The 17,287-nt window shown below is 42.6% G+C and overlaps 1 protein-coding gene across 3 annotated transcripts; it reads right to left on the reverse strand.

The window, feature by feature from the left end:
* Positions 1-8,836: 8,836 nt before the first annotated feature.
* Positions 8,837-14,483, reverse strand: LOC311107809 (fructose-bisphosphate aldolase B-like). Of its 3 annotated transcripts, none has more exons than XM_084150361.1 (9): positions 14,376-14,483; positions 12,467-12,579; positions 12,019-12,224; positions 10,969-11,023; positions 10,609-10,769; positions 10,303-10,386; positions 9,895-10,069; positions 9,496-9,695; positions 8,837-9,290 (listed from the first exon to the last, which is right to left on the reverse strand). In XM_084150361.1, the coding sequence occupies exons 2-9, from the start codon at positions 12,576-12,578 to the stop codon at positions 9,195-9,197; spliced, it is 1,089 nt and encodes a 362-aa protein (XP_084006487.1). In that variant the 5' UTR covers position 12,579; positions 14,376-14,483; the 3' UTR covers positions 8,837-9,194. The 3 variants fall into 3 exon arrangements, with proteins under 3 accessions (XP_084006487.1, XP_084006488.1, XP_084006489.1); XM_084150362.1 differs by having other exon boundaries at positions 12,467-12,598; positions 14,376-14,467; XM_084150363.1 differs by lacking the exon at positions 14,376-14,483 and adding an exon at positions 13,713-13,800.
* Positions 14,484-17,287: the final 2,804 nt, after the last annotated feature.

Below are 17,287 nucleotides of genomic sequence, written 5' to 3' on the forward strand. Positions count from 1 at the left end.
ACATGATCTGAGAAATCCCTCAATGGCAAGGTTTGTCCACATACTGTTAATGTTCATGTGATTCCTCTCCTCAGAACGGCCTGGTACCCATTGTGGAGCCAGAAATTCTGCCTGACGGAGACCATGACCTCCTACGCACTCAGTATGTCACTGAGAAGGTGAGATCATAACAATGTTATCCTCTCAAATACTCTGTTGGCTTCAGTTAATTGACAGCATGCCAGGGCGGATTGCAGAGGTCTTGAAAAAGAAGGGTCAACACTGTAAATATTGACTCTTTGCATAAACTTAATGTAAATGGTCAATAAAAGCCTTTGACACTCATGGAATGCTTGTAATTATACTTCAGTATACCATAGTAACATCTGACAAAAATATCTCATAACACTGAAGCAGCGGACTTTGTGAAGACCAATATTTGTGTCATTCTCAAAACTTTTGACCACGACTGTATAATTCACTCTATCGCATTTCCAGTGGGTCAGAAGTTTACATACACTAAGTTGACTGTGCCTTTAAACAACTTGGAAAATTCCAGAAAATGATGTCATGGCTTTAGAAGCTTCTGATAGGCTAATTGACATCATTTGAGTAAATTGGAGGTGTACAATACCGGTCAAACGTTTTAGAACATCTACTCATCAAGGGATTTCTTTATTTTTACTATTTTCTACATTGTAGAATAATAGTGAAGACAAAATATGAAATAACACATATGGAATCATGTAGTAACCAAAAAAGTGTTAAACAAATCAAAATATATTTTATATTTGAGATTCTTCAAATAGCCACCCTTTGCCTTGACAGCTTTGCACACTCTTGGAAGTCTCTCAACCAGCTTCACCTGGAATGCTTTTCCAACAATCTTGAAGGAGTTCCCACATATGCAGTATGAAAAATGTATGCACTCACTAACTGTAAGTCGCTCTGGATAGAAGGTTCTAAAGTCTCCCGAGTGGCGCAGTGGTCTAAGGCACTGCATCGCAGTGCTAGCTGTGCCACTAGAGATCCTGGTTCGAATCCAGGCTCTGTCGTAGCCGGCGCGACCGGGAGACCCATGGGGCGGCGCGCTATTGGCCCAGCGTCATCCAGGGTAGGGGAGGGAATGGCCGGCAGGGATGTAGCTCAGTTGATAGAGCATGGCGTTTGTAACGCCAGGGTTGTGGGTTCGATTCCCACAGGGGGTAGGAAAAAAATTAATAAATAATGTATGCATTCACTAACTGTAAGTCGCTCTGGATAAGAGCGTCTGCTAAATGACTAAAATGTAAATGTAAAATGATAAGAGCGTCTGCTAAAATGTAAAATGTAAATATGCTGAGCACTTGTTATCTGCTTTTCCTTCAATCTGCGGTCCAACTCATCCCAAACCATCTCAATTTGGTTGAGGTAGGGGGATTGTGGAGGCCAGGTCATCTGATGCAGCACTCCATCACTCTCCTTCTTGGTAAAATAGCCCTTACACAGCCTGGAGGTGTGTTGGGTCATTGTCCTGTTGAAAAACAAATGATAGTCCCACTAAGCCAGTCCTTCTCAAATAGTGGGGCGCGCCCCTCTGGGGGGGCTCGGAGCGATGCCAGGGGGGGCGCGTGTGACCCCGGGGAACATGCTTTCTTTTGCCGCAGGGAGTAGGTTTTTTTTGCACCGAACAAGAGCACACAGCACAGAGCAGGAGATATGAAGTGCAGAGAACAAACCCTTAAGAGACACCATGGAAACATATTCAACTGGGATGAAAAGAAAGGCGGAGAGAGACGGAGATAATGAGACAAAGTCTCCCGAAAGCTAAGACGAGGAAATATGACGAAGCGTATGTAGCGCTTGGCTTCACTGTGACTACGGTGGGAGACGAGGAAAGACCGGTATGTTTACTGTGTCTAAAAATGTTGGCAGCGGACAGCATGAAGCCAAATAAATTAAGGCGTCAGTTAAAGACATTACACCCCAATCACGCTGATAAGCCTCTTGAGTTTTTTCAGCAAAAACATGCCGAATATTTCCAACAATCGTCCCACTTTGTGAATGCTACTTCAGTAAACCAGCGAGCACTGTTAGCATCATATAAGGTGGCGTACCAAATTGCTCAGTGCAGAAAACCCCACTCCATAGCAGAGGAGCTGATACTGCCTGCAGCATTAGACATGGTCTCGGTCATGCTGGATGACGCAAGTGCTGCAAAAATAAAAACTATCCCTCTGTCCAATGACACTGTCACCAATGACACTGTCGCCAGACGTATAGACGACATTGATAACGATCTTAAAGAACAGCTGGTAGATAAACTCAAAGACAAACGTTTTGCCTTACAGTTCGATGAAGCAACTGACAGCAACAAAGACTGTTTGTTTATCGTTTATGTACGTTTTGACATGACAAACTCCCTGTGTGAGGATCTACTTTTTTGTAAATATGTCAGAGACAGAGCCACAGGTGAAGAGCTATTCAAAATGCTGGACTGCTTCCTGACTGAGAATGGGCTAAAGTGGGAGAACTGCATTGGTGTTTGCAGTGATGGTGCACAGACCATGGCAGGGATGAGAAAAGGACTTCGGGCACTCATCAAGAAGGCCTCACCTAATGCTGAGTGGACACACTGTGTTATACAGAGAGAAGCACTGGCATCAAGGCACGTTTCCTCTGAATTAAGTGAGGTTATGACTGGCATTGTAGGTGTAGTCAATTTCATAAAGACCAGACCACTAAAAACAAGAGTCTTCTCTGCTATCTGTGAGGAGATGGGAGCTGAACATCAAGCTGTGCTGTTTCACAGTGAAGCAAGGTGGCTGTCATGAGGAAAAGTCTTGTCCCGAGTTTTTGAGCTCAGAGAGCAGATAAGAATGTTTTCGGAGCAGGAGAACAAGTATGACCTCGCAGAAAAATTTATTGATGAGAACTTCCTGGCAAAACTGGCCTACCTGAGCGACATATTTGGAAAGCTAAATGAACTAAATCTACAGCTTCAAGATCAGCTCTTTCACTCGAAAGCTTGCAATGTGGGGCAGGCGACTTGATGAAGGAAATACTGATTCATTCGAGAACCTGCATGAATTTGTTGACACTACTGACTATGATGCCACCTCAGTGATTTCATATATTAAGGAGCATATTTCATCACTGATGGGATTCTTTAAATAGTACTTCCCTGAAAACAGTTCCCAATATGACTGGGTGAGAGATCATTTCAATGCACCAGCTCCAACTGGTTTCAGCTCTGCAGAGGAGGACCAGTTCATTGATATCACGTCTGACTCCACATTGAGACTGAGGTTCACATCACAGACACTGAGTGAATTCTGGCTGAGTGTAGAGAGGCAGTATCCACTCTTAGGGCAGAGGGCCATGGGCATTCTTCTTCGTTTTGCAACATCTTATCTTTGTGAGACTGGCTTCTCTGCTGTTGCTGCACTGAAGACCAAGTACAGGTCCCAGCTAAACATTGAGCAGGAGCTGAGAGTTGAAGTATCATGCTTCAAACCCCGTTTCGAAAAGCTGTGCACTGCAAAACGTGCTCATTGTAGCCATTAATCCTGACTTCCTCATTTTGATAAAAAAATTAAAATAATCAGCACAAATTGTTTTATTCATTTTTGTTTTATAGGTCAAAGTGTTTCATATATTGTGCTCCTGAGTTAATGTTGCTGATCAATTTGAATTTATTATTATTTATTGATTATATTTAATTTAATTTTTCAGTATCAAATGGTCCAAAAAAATTTACAGTTTAAATAAGGGTTGCATTTTTTTTTTATCTCAGGCAAATTGATGGACTTTAAGTCTTTTCTGTTACAGACTAAAAAACTATGTTAATAAAGTTATTCTTTGTTGTAAGTTGATCTATATTTCTTTCTTTTTTATTTTATTTAATGTTAATAAGGATACAATGTTATGCAGAGGTGTACATATAACAATTTTATAGACAAATGATACTATTTACAGTCGCGGCGGAGAGTTGGGGGGCGCGAAATGTTTACTTCTTCCTAGGGGGGGCGTAACAGAAAATAATTGAGAAGCACTGCACTAAGCCCAAACCAGATGGGATGGTGTATGGCTGCAGAATGCTGTGGTAGCCATGCTGGTTAAGTGTGCCTTGAATTCTAAATACATCACAGACAGTGTCACCGGCAAAGCACCCCCACACCATAACACCTCCTCCTCCATGCTTTACGGTGGGAAATACACATGCAGAGATCATCCGTTCACCCACACCGCGTCTCACAAAGACATGGCGGTTGGAACCAAAAATCTCACATTTGGACTCCAGACCAAAGGACACATTTCCATCGGTCTAATGTCCATTGCTCTTGTTTTTTGGCCCAAGCAAATCTCTTATTCTTATTGGTGTCTTTTAGCAGTGTTTTTTTTTGCAGCAATTCGACCATGAAGGCCTGATTCACAGTCTCATCTGAACAGTTGAGGTTGAGATGTGTCTTACTTGAACTCTGTGAAGCATTTATTTGTTCTGCAATTTCTGAGGCTGGTAACTCTAATGAACTTATCCTCTGCAGCAGAGGTAACTCTGGGTCTTCCATTCCTGTGGCGGTCCTCATGAGAGCCAGTTTCATCATAGCGCTTGATGGTTTTTGCGACTGCAGTTGAAGAAACGTTAAAAGTTCTTGAAATGTTACTTCTTGACTGACCTTCATGTCTTAAAGTAATGATGGACTGTCGTTTCTCTTTGCGTAATTGAGCTATTCTTGCCATAATATGGACTTGGTCTTTTACCAAATAGGGCTATTTTCTGTGTATACCCCCCCCCACCTCATGAAGCTGGTTGAGAGAATGCCAAGAGTGTGCAAAGCTGTCATCAAGGCAAATGGTGTCTATTTGAAGAATCTCAAATATAAAATATTTTCATTAGTTTAACACTTTTTTGGTTACTAAATGATTCCATATGTGTTATTTCATAGTTTTGATGTCTTCACTATTATTCTACAATGTAGAAATAAAGAAATCCCTTAATGAGTAGATGTTCTAAAACTTTTGACCGGTATTGTACACCTCCAATTTACTCAAATGATGTCAATTAGCCTATCAGAAGCTTCTAAAGCCATGACATCATTTTCTGGAACTTTCCAAGCTGTTTAAAGGCACAGTCAACTTAGTGTATGTAAACTTCTGACCCACTGGAAATGTGATAGAGTGAATTATACAGTCGTGGTCAAAAGTTTTTAGAATGACACAAATATTGGTCTTCACAAAGTTTGCTGCTTCAGTGTTATGAGAGATTTTTGTCAGATGTTACTATGGTATACTGAAGTATAATTACAAGCATTCCATAAGTGTCAAAGGCTTTTATTGACCATTTACATTAAGTTTATGCAAAGAGTCAATATTTACAGTGTTGACCCTTCTTTTTCAAGACCTCTGCAATCCGCCCTGGCATGCTGTCAATTAACTGAAGCCAACAGAGTATTTGAGAGAATAACAATGTTATGATCTCACCTTCTCAGTGACATACTGAGTGCGTAGGAGGTCATGGTCTCCGTCAGGCAGAATCTCTGGCTCCACAATGGGTACCAGGCCGTTCTGAGGAGAGGAATCACATGAACATTAACAGTATGTGGACAAACCTTGCCATTGAGGGATTTCTCAGATCATGTGTTAGTTGTGTGTGTAAAGTCCGGTAGCGTATACAGTAGCAGTACTGTGTGTCTAAGACAATTTCCCCCTCTGGGACATTACATGCAAAGAGTCAATATTTGCAGTTGACCCTTTTTTTCAAGACCTCTGCAATCCGCCCTGGCATGCTGTCAATTAACTTCTGGGCCACATCCTGACTGATGGCAGCCCATTCTTGCATAATCAATGTTGGAGTTCGTCAGAATTTGTGGGTTTTTGTTTGTCCACCCGCCTCTTGAGGATCGACCACAAGTTCTCAATGGGATTAAGGTCTGGGGAGTTTCCTGGCCATGTTGTTTTGTTCCCCGAGCCACTTAGTTATCACTTTTGCCTTATGGCAAGGTGCTCCATCATGCTGGAAAAGGCATTGTTCGTCACCAAACTGTTCTTGGATGGTTGGGAGAAGTTGTTCTCGGAGGATGTGTTGGTACCATTCTTTATTCATGGCTGTGTTCTTAGGCAAAATTGTGAGTGAGCCCACTCCCTTGGCTGAGAAGCAACCCCACACATGAATGGTCTCAGGATGCTTTATTGTTGGCATGACACAGGACTGATGGTAGCGCTCACCTTGTCTTCTCCGGACAAGGTGTTTTCCGGATGCCCCAAACAATCGGAAAGGGGATTCATCAGAGAAAATGACTTTACCCCAGTCATCAGCAGTCCAATCCCTGTACCTTTTGCACAATATTAGTCTGTCCCTGATGTTTTTCCTGGAGATAAGTGGCTTCTTTGGTGCCCTTCTTGACACCAGGACATCCTCCAAAAGTCTTCGCCTCACTGTGCGTGCAGATGCACTCACACCTGCCTGCTGCCATTCCTGAGCAAGCTCTGCACTGGTGGTGCCCCGATCCCGCAGCTGAATCAACTTTAGAAGACGGTCCTGGCGCTTGCTGGACTTTCTTGGGCACCCTGAGGCATTCTTCACAACAATTGAACCTCTCTCCTTGAAGTTCTTGAGATCCGATAAATGGTTGATTTAGGTGCAATCTTACTAGCAGCAATATCCTTGCCTGTGAAGCCCTTTTTGTGCAAAGCAATGATGACGGCACGTGTTTCCTTGCAGGTAACCATAGTTAACAGAGGAAGAACAATGATTTCAAGCACCACACTCCTTTTAAAGCTTCCAGTCTGTTATTCTAACTCAATCAGCATGACAGAGTGATCTCCAGCCTTGTCCTCGTCAACACTCTCACCTGTGTTAAAGAAAGAATCCCTGACATGATGGCAGCTGGTCCTTTTGTGGCAGGGCTGAAATGCAGTGGAAATGTTTTTGGGGGGATTAAGTTCATTTTCATGGCAAAGAGGGACTTTGCAATTAATTGCAATTCATCTGATCACTCTTCATGACATTCTGGAGTATATGCAAATTGCCATCATCAAAACTGAGGCAGCAGACTTTGTGAAAATTAGTATTTGTGTCATTCTCAAAACTTTTGACCACGACTGTAAGTGAAATAATCTGTCTGCAAACAATTGTTGGAAAAATTACTTGTGTCATGCACAAAGTAGATGTCCTAACCGACTTACCAAACTATAGTTTGTTAACAAGAAATTTGTGGAGTGGTTGAAAAACGAGTTTTAATGACTCCAACCTAAGTGTATGTAAACTTCCGACTTCAACTGTAACCACACGTTTGGGCTCAGCATCTCTCCATTTCATAGCATATACAACATTTGCTTATCGGTCTGTGCCTATAAGCAAACGAAGGTGGTATGCACATCTTTCAGATAACCAGTGCGAGACAAAATAGTATTTAAGAAAATAAAGTTTTTATTTTCAATTCATTGTAGATGTTATGTGTGGGTGCAAGTCCATTCAATCGTGTTGTGTGTGTTGATCAGGGATGTCCTGAACAAGGACTGGTACCTGTCTGGGGTGAACCTGGACCAGAGTGACTAACGGAACACGTCACCCTCACTAGGAGAGGGGGTGACCTTGACAATTTATTGTTAAAACGTGAGGCTGCCTGGATCTTTAATTTAAAGACCGTTGCTCCCTTTGGTCTCAACTTAGACTTTCATCTGAAGCCATTCTTGTGATTTTGCTATTCATTGTAAATGTTTGTAGGCCTATGTAGCCAAATTGTATCTATGATCGTATGCTAACCATTCATGTTTTTTATATGTTCTATTTATGTCTGTAAATTAACCAATGTTATCAAGCCACACCCGGCCATGATTACAGACACGTGTGTGTCCTTTGACACTATATAAACTAGTGACCCGCAGTGTTTGTCATTATACCCTAATGAAGACAGCGTGTCTGTCGTAATGTTGGTTATTGGGTTTAAAATGTATGCATCCAAGCTCCTAGAGTGTGCGGCTCTCCTTTTCAAGTGTTCTACACCGCGAGCCAGCACCTCGCCTAACCAGGTGTGCGTTTCTTTCGCTTCCAGATTAACCTGGACCAGAGTGACTAACGGCAGTACGCCGCTGCAGTCAAGCTAAGGGAGAGGAGCATGGTGTCCAGGCTGCTGGAGTTCGGAGCCACCCCTCTGGTACCTCCAACACATCCGTAAATAGAAGGGTTTGGCTGTTATTACGGCAGTAACCGCTCAATGACAACCATTTAGCCAATTTGAAGGTGTTCAGTCCCAGTTTGTAACCCTTTCCTAAGCAACTGTTTTATTTTCCCCAAAACCCTATTTGAACCCTTCTTCAGGAGCGTGACATCAGGCGTTGGACAGGTTCACAGATTATCCATTATGTTGACCAGATACTCAAGTGGCCGCTCTAACAAGGGAAAGAAATGTCTTCAAAAATGTTGGGCGGGAGGAAGATCAGGTAGGACCATTCTAGCTAATGAGAGGGCAGATACATGGGAACAGGCACAACTCCGGTAGTGTTTATCAAAGTCGCCAGATGTCAAGTGTCCTACTTATCATTACACTTGTAACCTAAGCATTACAAAACGTATATTCGCGCAAATAAGCCATGACATTTTTTTGTTGACCAAATTCAACACCGACCTCCATACAAAAACACCACTTGGTGAGCGAAAAACTCCACCTGCTGGAGAAGACCGATTATGGGCCCAGTTATCCCCGCTCGAGTCGCCTCTTCTCTGACAAGGCCCGTACAAACAACCTGCCCAGCATCCTGAAACGTCCACCCACTTTTCTCCAACAAAACAGTCCTACCTGCTGCACCTGGCCAATAGGATCAACATCTGACCACTTCCTATGCCCGCCCGCCCCACTCAACTCCCCACATCAAATTCAATATATAGATTTTTATTTATTTTTAAGTACCCACCATGACATTTACCCTTTTAATCCAGCCAACAATTGTAGCCATTACAGTTCAACATGTATGTTCTGTACATTGTTTGTCATACTTTCAGCAAATGGTGTTATTGTTAAATGTTTTACCCATTAAGGAATGTACAGGCAACCCCCTAAATGCATCCCCCACCCACCTACACACTTTACTATTAATAAATGACTTGAGTAAAATAATAACTTGTACAACTGGATTGGTCATAGCGGAAAGTAGTCCTTGCAGGAAAGAGAAGGGACGGTGTACAGGTGACATTTTCTGCATTCTGTAGTCCTTGTCTGACGTTTGTGGTCTAGTTAGTAGACGTAGTTAGCTGTGTGCAGGGACTGCATGGAGGCCTGGTCAGCGCCGCTGACCGCTGTGTACTCTCCCTTGGAGGCCAGACTATTGCTCTGAAATGTACATTTGTGATTCAGTAAACAAGGTATTTGGTTCCAGAATGAAGCTTTGAGAGAGAAAGGAGACCACAGATGGGACACTACTTCAGGATACAAGAGAACTCCACCATTCAATAGCTTCCCAATGATATTCATGTAGCATGTACCTCTAAGCAAGGTGTCCACTCTACCCTAAAATAGTGTAGCACCTCCATCTTACCTTGGCTCTGGAGGTGAAGGCATCCTGTGCCGCCTTCTTGTTGGCGGCCTTGCCTTTCCAGGCGGCGAGGGCAGAGGCCTGGAGTGCGCGGCCGTAGGAGAAGGAGAGCTTCCAGGGCCGGTGCAGGGCCGTCTGGTTCATGGCGTTCAGGTTCTGAGTGGCCTCCTCCTCGCTCTGGCCTCCAGAGAGGAAGGTGATGCCTAAGGGGGGTAGAATGTTTAGCAATTTGTTGATGGGGTTCATTTTGGCATCACCGATCAACCAAATTATACGGTTTTTACTCCTTCAAGTCTACCTTTACACCTAACCCCACCTTTCCGAGACATTCATTGTGTTGATCACATCCCCCACCATCTACATTACCATCACCACCTCTACAAACCCCCAACCCAGTCTCACCGGGCACGGCGGCAGGGACGGTGCGCCTCAGGGCGGTGACGGTGGCCATGCCGACCTCCTGGGGGGTGAACTTCTTGGGGCAGGAGTGTCCGGCGGTGACCATGTTGGGCTTCAGCAGGGTGCCCTCCAGGTAGACATGGTGATCGTTCAGGGCCTTGTACGTGGCAGCCAGGACCTGGTGAGGGCGAGTTGGGTTTAAAAAGGCGTTTGGTTCAAGTTCATTGATGTGAAATTAAATTGGAGCATGACTAAGAGGAGATTGAGGTATGAGTTTGTAATTCCATGCTGGTAAACCAGCCAGCACTGGCTTTGTGGAAGACAAAACAAGGACTGAGAAATGTGATTCACATAAGTGTTTAACTGAAGGCCAACAGAGTATTTGAGAGGATAACAATGTTATGATCTCACCTTCTCAGTGACATACTGAGTGCGTAGGAGGTCATGGTCTCCGTCAGGCAGAATCTCTGGCTCCACAATGGGTACCAGGCCATTCTGAGGAGAGGAATCACATGGACACACTAACAGTATATGGACAAACCTTGCCATTGAGGGATTTCTCAGATCATGTGTTAGTTGTGTGTGTAAAGTCCGGTAGCGTATACAGTAGCAGTACTGTGTGTCTAAGAATTTCCTCCTCTGGGACATTACATTTGATCCTACCCTAAGCACTATAGTTTTAGAAGGGAGAAGTTCTCATGGCATGCACACACACACCTGTTGGCAGATACTGGCATATCTGGCGAGGACGTTAGCGTTCTCTGCGATGGCGAGGGCTGAGGGGCAGGCGTCTGAGATCTTGAGCACACACCTCCACTTGGCGAAGTCACAACCGTCCTTCTTGTACTGAGCACAACGCTCCGAGAGTCCATCAAGACCTGATGAGAGGTTTTTAATATTACATTGCTTCCATAGTCATCCAGCTCATTTTACTGTTGTCATACGTCTTACAAGCCATCATGTCAAACTGACTAAATGTGGGCTAGGGAGATTGAAGAACCTGGTTGATTTAAACATATAGCTTTAAAACGCATTTGTTACTTAAGAGTTGCTAAATAACTTAAGAGTTATTCTTACCCTGTGTGGTCATCTCTCCATCTGTTCCATTCAGACCAGCTGTGCCTTTGTCCACCTAGAAAACAAACTGTCAAACTAACCACTTTCCTAGGATTGGGCAGTATCCAGATTTATAGTCATACAGAGGTATGTATTACTGAAAGGAATCACAAGGGGCGCCATTTTATTTTTTTATTGGGGGGGGGGGGGGGGACACAAAACAATTTAGGCAACAGGGATCTTGAGCAAGGAGGGGATTGAACGTCTCTGCTGTAACCAAGAAGCTTGATCTTAACATTTAGCAAACAAATGCATAGCTGGAGCCCTGAGCTGGATACAATTCATTTGACACATCTTAGATTTCTTATAGTTATACTTAACTTAGTAATAAGCAGTGTCATAGCACACTCGCGGGGGTGCCCCCAACCCAACGGTATTGAAAATCATACCGTCGGTATTTCAAAATACCCCGGTATAAACAGTATAGCGCCCAAGCCTACCCTTTCCCAGTAATGTTTGATTGTTATAGTGCCATTATATTACATCACACACACAATCTTGATAAGTGAAACCAGTAGGTACTCCAGTATTGAGTTGTTGTCTGGGTGGACGTATGGTCATAATTGCCTTCACCTAACCAATCTTATCAGTAGACTATTGGAAAGAGAGTGGCCGTGTCCGAATACCCATACTAGCCTACTACATACTTAAACTGCATACTAATTTCGGCGTTTGATCTAGTACAATTCACTTGTCTTTTCTGACTCACGTGTTTGACAAACGCTGATAATCAGATAAAATGAACAAATGGCAGGAGTCAATGCAATCACGCATTGAGTACTATTTTTGAAATTTCACATAATTTTTTTGCATACTATTTAGTACACTAGTATGGGTATTTGGAGACATTGTAATTCTCATGAATGAGGGACGTGGCCTCAAGTCCTTTCTGAACTTTTCAAAATAGATATTTCCTCCCTCCCCTGTTGCTTTCACCAATCAAACCTTCCCTGATCAAGGATGGAAGGATGGTATTCAAAAAGGGACCTCTGACATTGCTGGTCCTCTCACCTTGATGCCGACCACGATGCCCTTGTCCTTGATGACCTGGGGGAAGAGGACGCCCTTGTCAGACTTCTGGTACAGCGTCTCGTGAAAAAAGATGATTCCACCAATGCAGTTGGGGTCAACTGCAGAGAACAGGAGGTCGCGGAAAGTCCGACGGTTCTCCTCTGTGTTCTCCACATTGATCTTCTGCAGGCGGTTACTCATAGTGCCTGGACGGAGAAATGATGGGCAGGAAAGAACATTAGTGGCATTTCAGGGGGGAGAAAAATATCTAAGAATGACAGATTCCTACAACTTCTCAACTTAAGGCTTCCTCGAACTCATCCTTCAGATGCCTAACCCATACAGGCCACCACTACTTGCTGAGAAAATGCAACAGCCATTTCCCACTTCGCCAACACCCTCTCCACCCCACTCATCCAGTCCTCCATGGCCAGTTTGGCCTACTCACCTGTGGACTCGTCTGCTGCCAGGATGCCCTTCCCTGGAGCCACGATCCTCTGGGCTATGTCGGAGAGCTCCTTCTTCTGCGCCGGAGAGAGGGATGGGAACTGGGTAGTCATCCTGTGGAGGTGAGAAAAGTCTGTTAAAACAGAACAAAAAGGAATTCAATCCAGTAACCTAAATCCATTTATGTAGGCTAGTTTGTTCAAGTGTGGCTTATTCTCAGACACTGACAGTATCCACCACCACTGTACTGGACCTTCACTCTCAGCAACTCTGTCAATATTTGGCTTGTAGTTTGAACTTTAGTCTGAAAGCAGGGGTGTATTAATTATGCATATTCTGTTGCAAAACGTTTTGCAACAGAAACCGTTTACTCCCAAGATGTAGAGTACCATTTTGTTATTAAAATGGAACTTGTAGTTCAGTTTTGTCTATTAAAAAAACAAAGTGGCTGGATGAAGTTTGAAGGAACCGAGGACTTCACTCCACTTTAGAGCATAGAAAAATCGATAATTTATAGACGTGTAGCTTGTGCCAAACACGTCGCCGACTTTTCGGATTGGAATGGCAACTTGTGTAAAACATAACATTAAAATGAACTACAACTTTGTTTAATAGTGTTGTGCGATTAACCGATATTTCATTTGTTTCTGTTTATTAAACTAATTGACCGAGGTCTGTTCAATTACTTGAATTCAATTTAGTTCATATTTTTGTGAGCCCAGCGTGCTGTTTCTCTACAGAGAAATCAAATCATTCACGAGAGAAATCAAGTAAAAAATTATGAGGGACGCTGGTTTGAAGGGAGTTGTAGTTCTCATTCAGAAAATACTCAACCTATTTCTGCTCAGAAACGTGGTAATTAGCTACAATAATTAGCGCCTGTTTCCGGATTGGACAGACTGATCAGAGATCTGTATATAAAGACGAGATGCTCATGTCTCCGCCCTAACAATGGGAGTCGTTGTCCCAAAGGCGGGAACGCAGGTGACAAGCGTAGGCCCCAAATAACCCATACAAACGCATTTTGGACAGATTTTAGTAACAGTGAAACCTCTCGCTTCACCTCTAGGAATTTCCATTAAAAAGCTTAACACATTAATATCATTATTTCATAATGCATTTAATGTTTATTTTTTTTAATTATCGAAACCGAAAAGTAATTATCTTAATAATCGAACCGAAAATGACCAAAAAATGCACCAATCTCTCAGCACTACCGTTTAAGAACCCAACAGCTTTTACGTCACCTTGAAGTGTGTTTTGAATAAACGTCCTCCTGATTGCTCTTTAGAATATATGGTTCCAGAGGGGTTCGACTGACTCCCAGTGAACTGTGAACCTATTTGTGCTAGGGAGATAAGGTAACTTCAGGGGTGTATTCATTACGCAGTTTCTGCTGCAAAACGTTTATTCAAAACACACTTCAAGGTGACGTAAAAGCTGTAACATGATTACCCTACATAATTAAAACAAGTGAGTCGGATGTAAATGTGATCAATTGTTACACAATTCTGTGGGGCATTTCAGACTACCTAAATACTGTCAAGTATACGCTGTCGAGTTATAGAACCCATTATTTCAATTAAATACGTGCATATCTACATTTGAGTACAGCAAAAAGTTGTAAGCCTACACTTGCCATAAAAACGGTTAGCCTACACTCATTAATGTTTTGACTAGACAGAAGAGGAATCTGAAGCATGGGTTGCAGAGTTCCGCAAACCTCATTGAGCCTCAAACAATGCAAACTTCCATAGAGTTTCTTGCAACATCGGGCTGAAACATTGTAACCTACTACAATTCCATTGCAACATTTCAGAGCATCTGCTTTCAGCGTTGCTGTCCATCGGAAGCCTTTTTCCCAGTTTTAGTACATTTAGGCTAAGCATGAAGCTGAAAGTAAAACTTACTTGAAAATATGATAACGTCAACACCGACAGCTGCAGAAAATGAACAGACAAACTGTCTCTCCTACTTCCAACAATGACGACTAGTTGAGGAGGCCGATTCCTGCTTACAAAGCATTATTTATAGGACGGGATGACGGCGGAGGGAGGCTGCAATTGGTCTAGAAAGTCGGACCGTGCCTCGTTTGTGTATTAACCCATCTTTTGTGGACTTTGAGTTGTATCAGAACTTGATAGCATGACTTCAAGATAAAATGAACACCGTGTATCCTCAGCAAACCCTTTGTTATACATATCAGCACGCGTTGAGTGCATGATGATGATGGTGTGTGTGCGTGCCTGCAAATAAATGCAGATAATCTTTATGATAATGTTGCTTTTCAGGTTTCATACTGTCTTAAGTCTTTCCTGTTATTGTGTGAATGTGTGTGTCTGTAGGCTGCGTCTGTACATCAAATCAACGTGCATTGGTCGTTTAGCAGATGATATAGCGGGTTCAGTGAAATGCGTATGTTACTAGCTTCTTACAATGCAGTCAAATAAAAATATATATTTAAAAAATACAATCAATCTAGAAATATCAGAACGAATCCAATTAACAACCCAAATAGCACTGTAACAGTAATCCAAATGCATTATATACCACTGGTGGCACTTTAAATGGGGAGGACGGGCTCATAGTAATGGCTTGAATGGAATTTCTGCTGATCCAGTTTCTGCTGTTTTGCCTCTGGCAATGGAACCCTAACCTGTTCACCAGACGTGCTACCTTGTCTTGCTGCTGCTCCAGTTTCAACTGTCTTGCCTGTGGCTATGGAACCCTGACCTGTTCACTGGATGTGCTAGCTTGTCACGGACTTGCTGTTTTCGACCATTTCTCTCTCCCTCCCCCTCTCTCTCGCTCTCTCTACCGCACCTGCTGTCTCGACCTCTGAATGCTCGCTATGAAAAGCCAACTGACAATTACTCCTGAGGTGCTGACCTGTTAAACCCTCTACAACCACTGATTATTATTTGACCCTACTGGTCATCTATGAACGTTTGAACACCTTGAAGAACGATCTGGCCTTAATTGCCATGTACTCTTATAATCTCCACCTGGCACAGCCAGAAGAGGTTCCTGATTTTCTAGGGAGTTTTTCCTAGCCACCGTGCTTGTACATCTGCATTGCTTGCTGTTTGGGGTTTTAGCCTGGGTTTCTGTATAAGCACTTTGTGACATCTGCTGATGTGTTTAATAAAATTTGAATTTGATGGAATAGTCTCAAACCCATCAAACACCTGGTTTCCATGTGTTTGATACCATTCCATTCACTCCATTCCATTCATTATTATGAGCCGTCCTCCCCTCACCAGCCTCTGACCTATAAGTATATACAACAGATGAATTTACACAAGATATACTAAGAAAGATATGTACAGCAGTACATATATTAGAGCGAACTATGTCAAGAATTCAGTATATAAATAAATATGTGGTGTGTATAAACAGTGTTAACTAAAATGCAATGTACAGTAGAATGAGCTATGTCGAGAATACAGTATTTAAATACACAGTACAAAACCCCACGGCATCTGAGACGTCTGTCTGTACGTCTGGGTTTGTCGGTTTTAGAATGGAGTTGTCGTCTAAAATGGATCGGTGTCAAAATGACAGAATCCCCATTATGAAATGAATGTGACTTCTTGCATTGCTATTACATCCCCGGACTCTCAACTAATAAGTAATTTATGTCTCTGCATAGGTCAGCAGTATATGATATATTGCTCTGATAAGGTTCTAGTGGAATCATACTGTACCACTTTATAAGAGTTCAGGAAAACTAAGGTCAACTGATAAGTGTAAAATGTGTGCCAACCAAGTAAGTCATGTTTGAAAACTACTTATTTGGTAGAAATGGAATTGTATTATGTGGTGCATACATTGTAATAATTTACTCGGGACAGATAAATATTATTTTAATGGCCATGGCAGGGACAACCTACAGTGCCTTCAGAAAGTATTCACACCCTGTGACTTTTTCCACATTTTGTTGTGTTCAACCCCTTTGTTGTGGCAAGTCTAAATAAGTTCAGGAGAAATAATGTGCTTAACAAGTCACATAATACGTTTCATGGACTCACTCTGTGTGCAATAATAATGTTAATAACATGAGTTTTGAATGACTACCTCATCTCTGTACCTCACACATACAATTATCTGTAAGCGCCCTCCGTCGAGCAGTGAATTTCAAAAACAGATTCACCTACAAATACCAGGGAGGTTCTCCAATGCTGAAATCTGACATTGAATATCCCTTTGAGCATGGTGAAGTTATTAACTAAGCTTTGGATGGTTTATCAATACACCCAGTCACTACAAAGATACAGGCGTCCTTCCTAACTCAGTTGCCAGAGAGGAAGGAAACCGCTCAGGGACTTCACCATGAGGCCAATGGTGACTTTAAAACAGTTACAGAGTTTAATGGCTGTGATAGGGGAAAACTGAGGATGGATCAACAACATTGTAGTTACTTCACAATACTAACCTAATTGGCAGAGTGAAAAGAAGGAAGTGTGTACAGAATACAAAATATTCCAAAACATGCATCATGTTTGCAACAAGGCACTAAGGTAATACTGCAAAAAAATGTGGCAAAGCAATTAACTTTTTGTCCTGAATACAAAGTGTTATGTTTGGGGCAAATCCAATACAACACATTACGGAGTACCACTCTCCATATTTTCAAGCATAGTGGTGACTGCATCATGTTATGGGTATGCTTGTAGTCGTTAAGGACTGTGGTGTTTTTCAGGATAAAAAATAAACGTAATGGAGCTAAGCACAGGCAAAATACTAGAGGAAAACCTGGTTTAGTCTGCTTTCCACCAGACACTGGGAGATTAATTCACCTTTCAGCAGGACCATAACCTAA

Source organism: Coregonus lavaretus, assembly GCF_964263955.1.
Source record: "Coregonus lavaretus genome assembly, chromosome: 32".
Classification (NCBI taxonomy): domain Eukaryota; kingdom Metazoa; phylum Chordata; class Actinopteri; order Salmoniformes; family Salmonidae; genus Coregonus; species Coregonus lavaretus.

Bases quoted from the DNA above. Each gene is read 5' to 3' on its own strand.
- LOC311107809 (XM_084150361.1), bottom strand. From the start codon at position 12,578: ATGACTACCCAGTTCCCATCCCTCTCTCCGGCGCAGAAGAAGGAGCTC. The intron at 11,024-12,018 runs GTGAGAGGACCA...TTTGTTTTCTAG, and splicing joins GCATCGTGGTCGGCATCAAG to GTGGACAAAGGCACAGCTGG. The intron at 9,291-9,495 runs GTAAGATGGAGG...TGTACATTTCAG, and splicing joins CCTTCACCTCCAGAGCCAAG to AGCAATAGTCTGGCCTCCAA.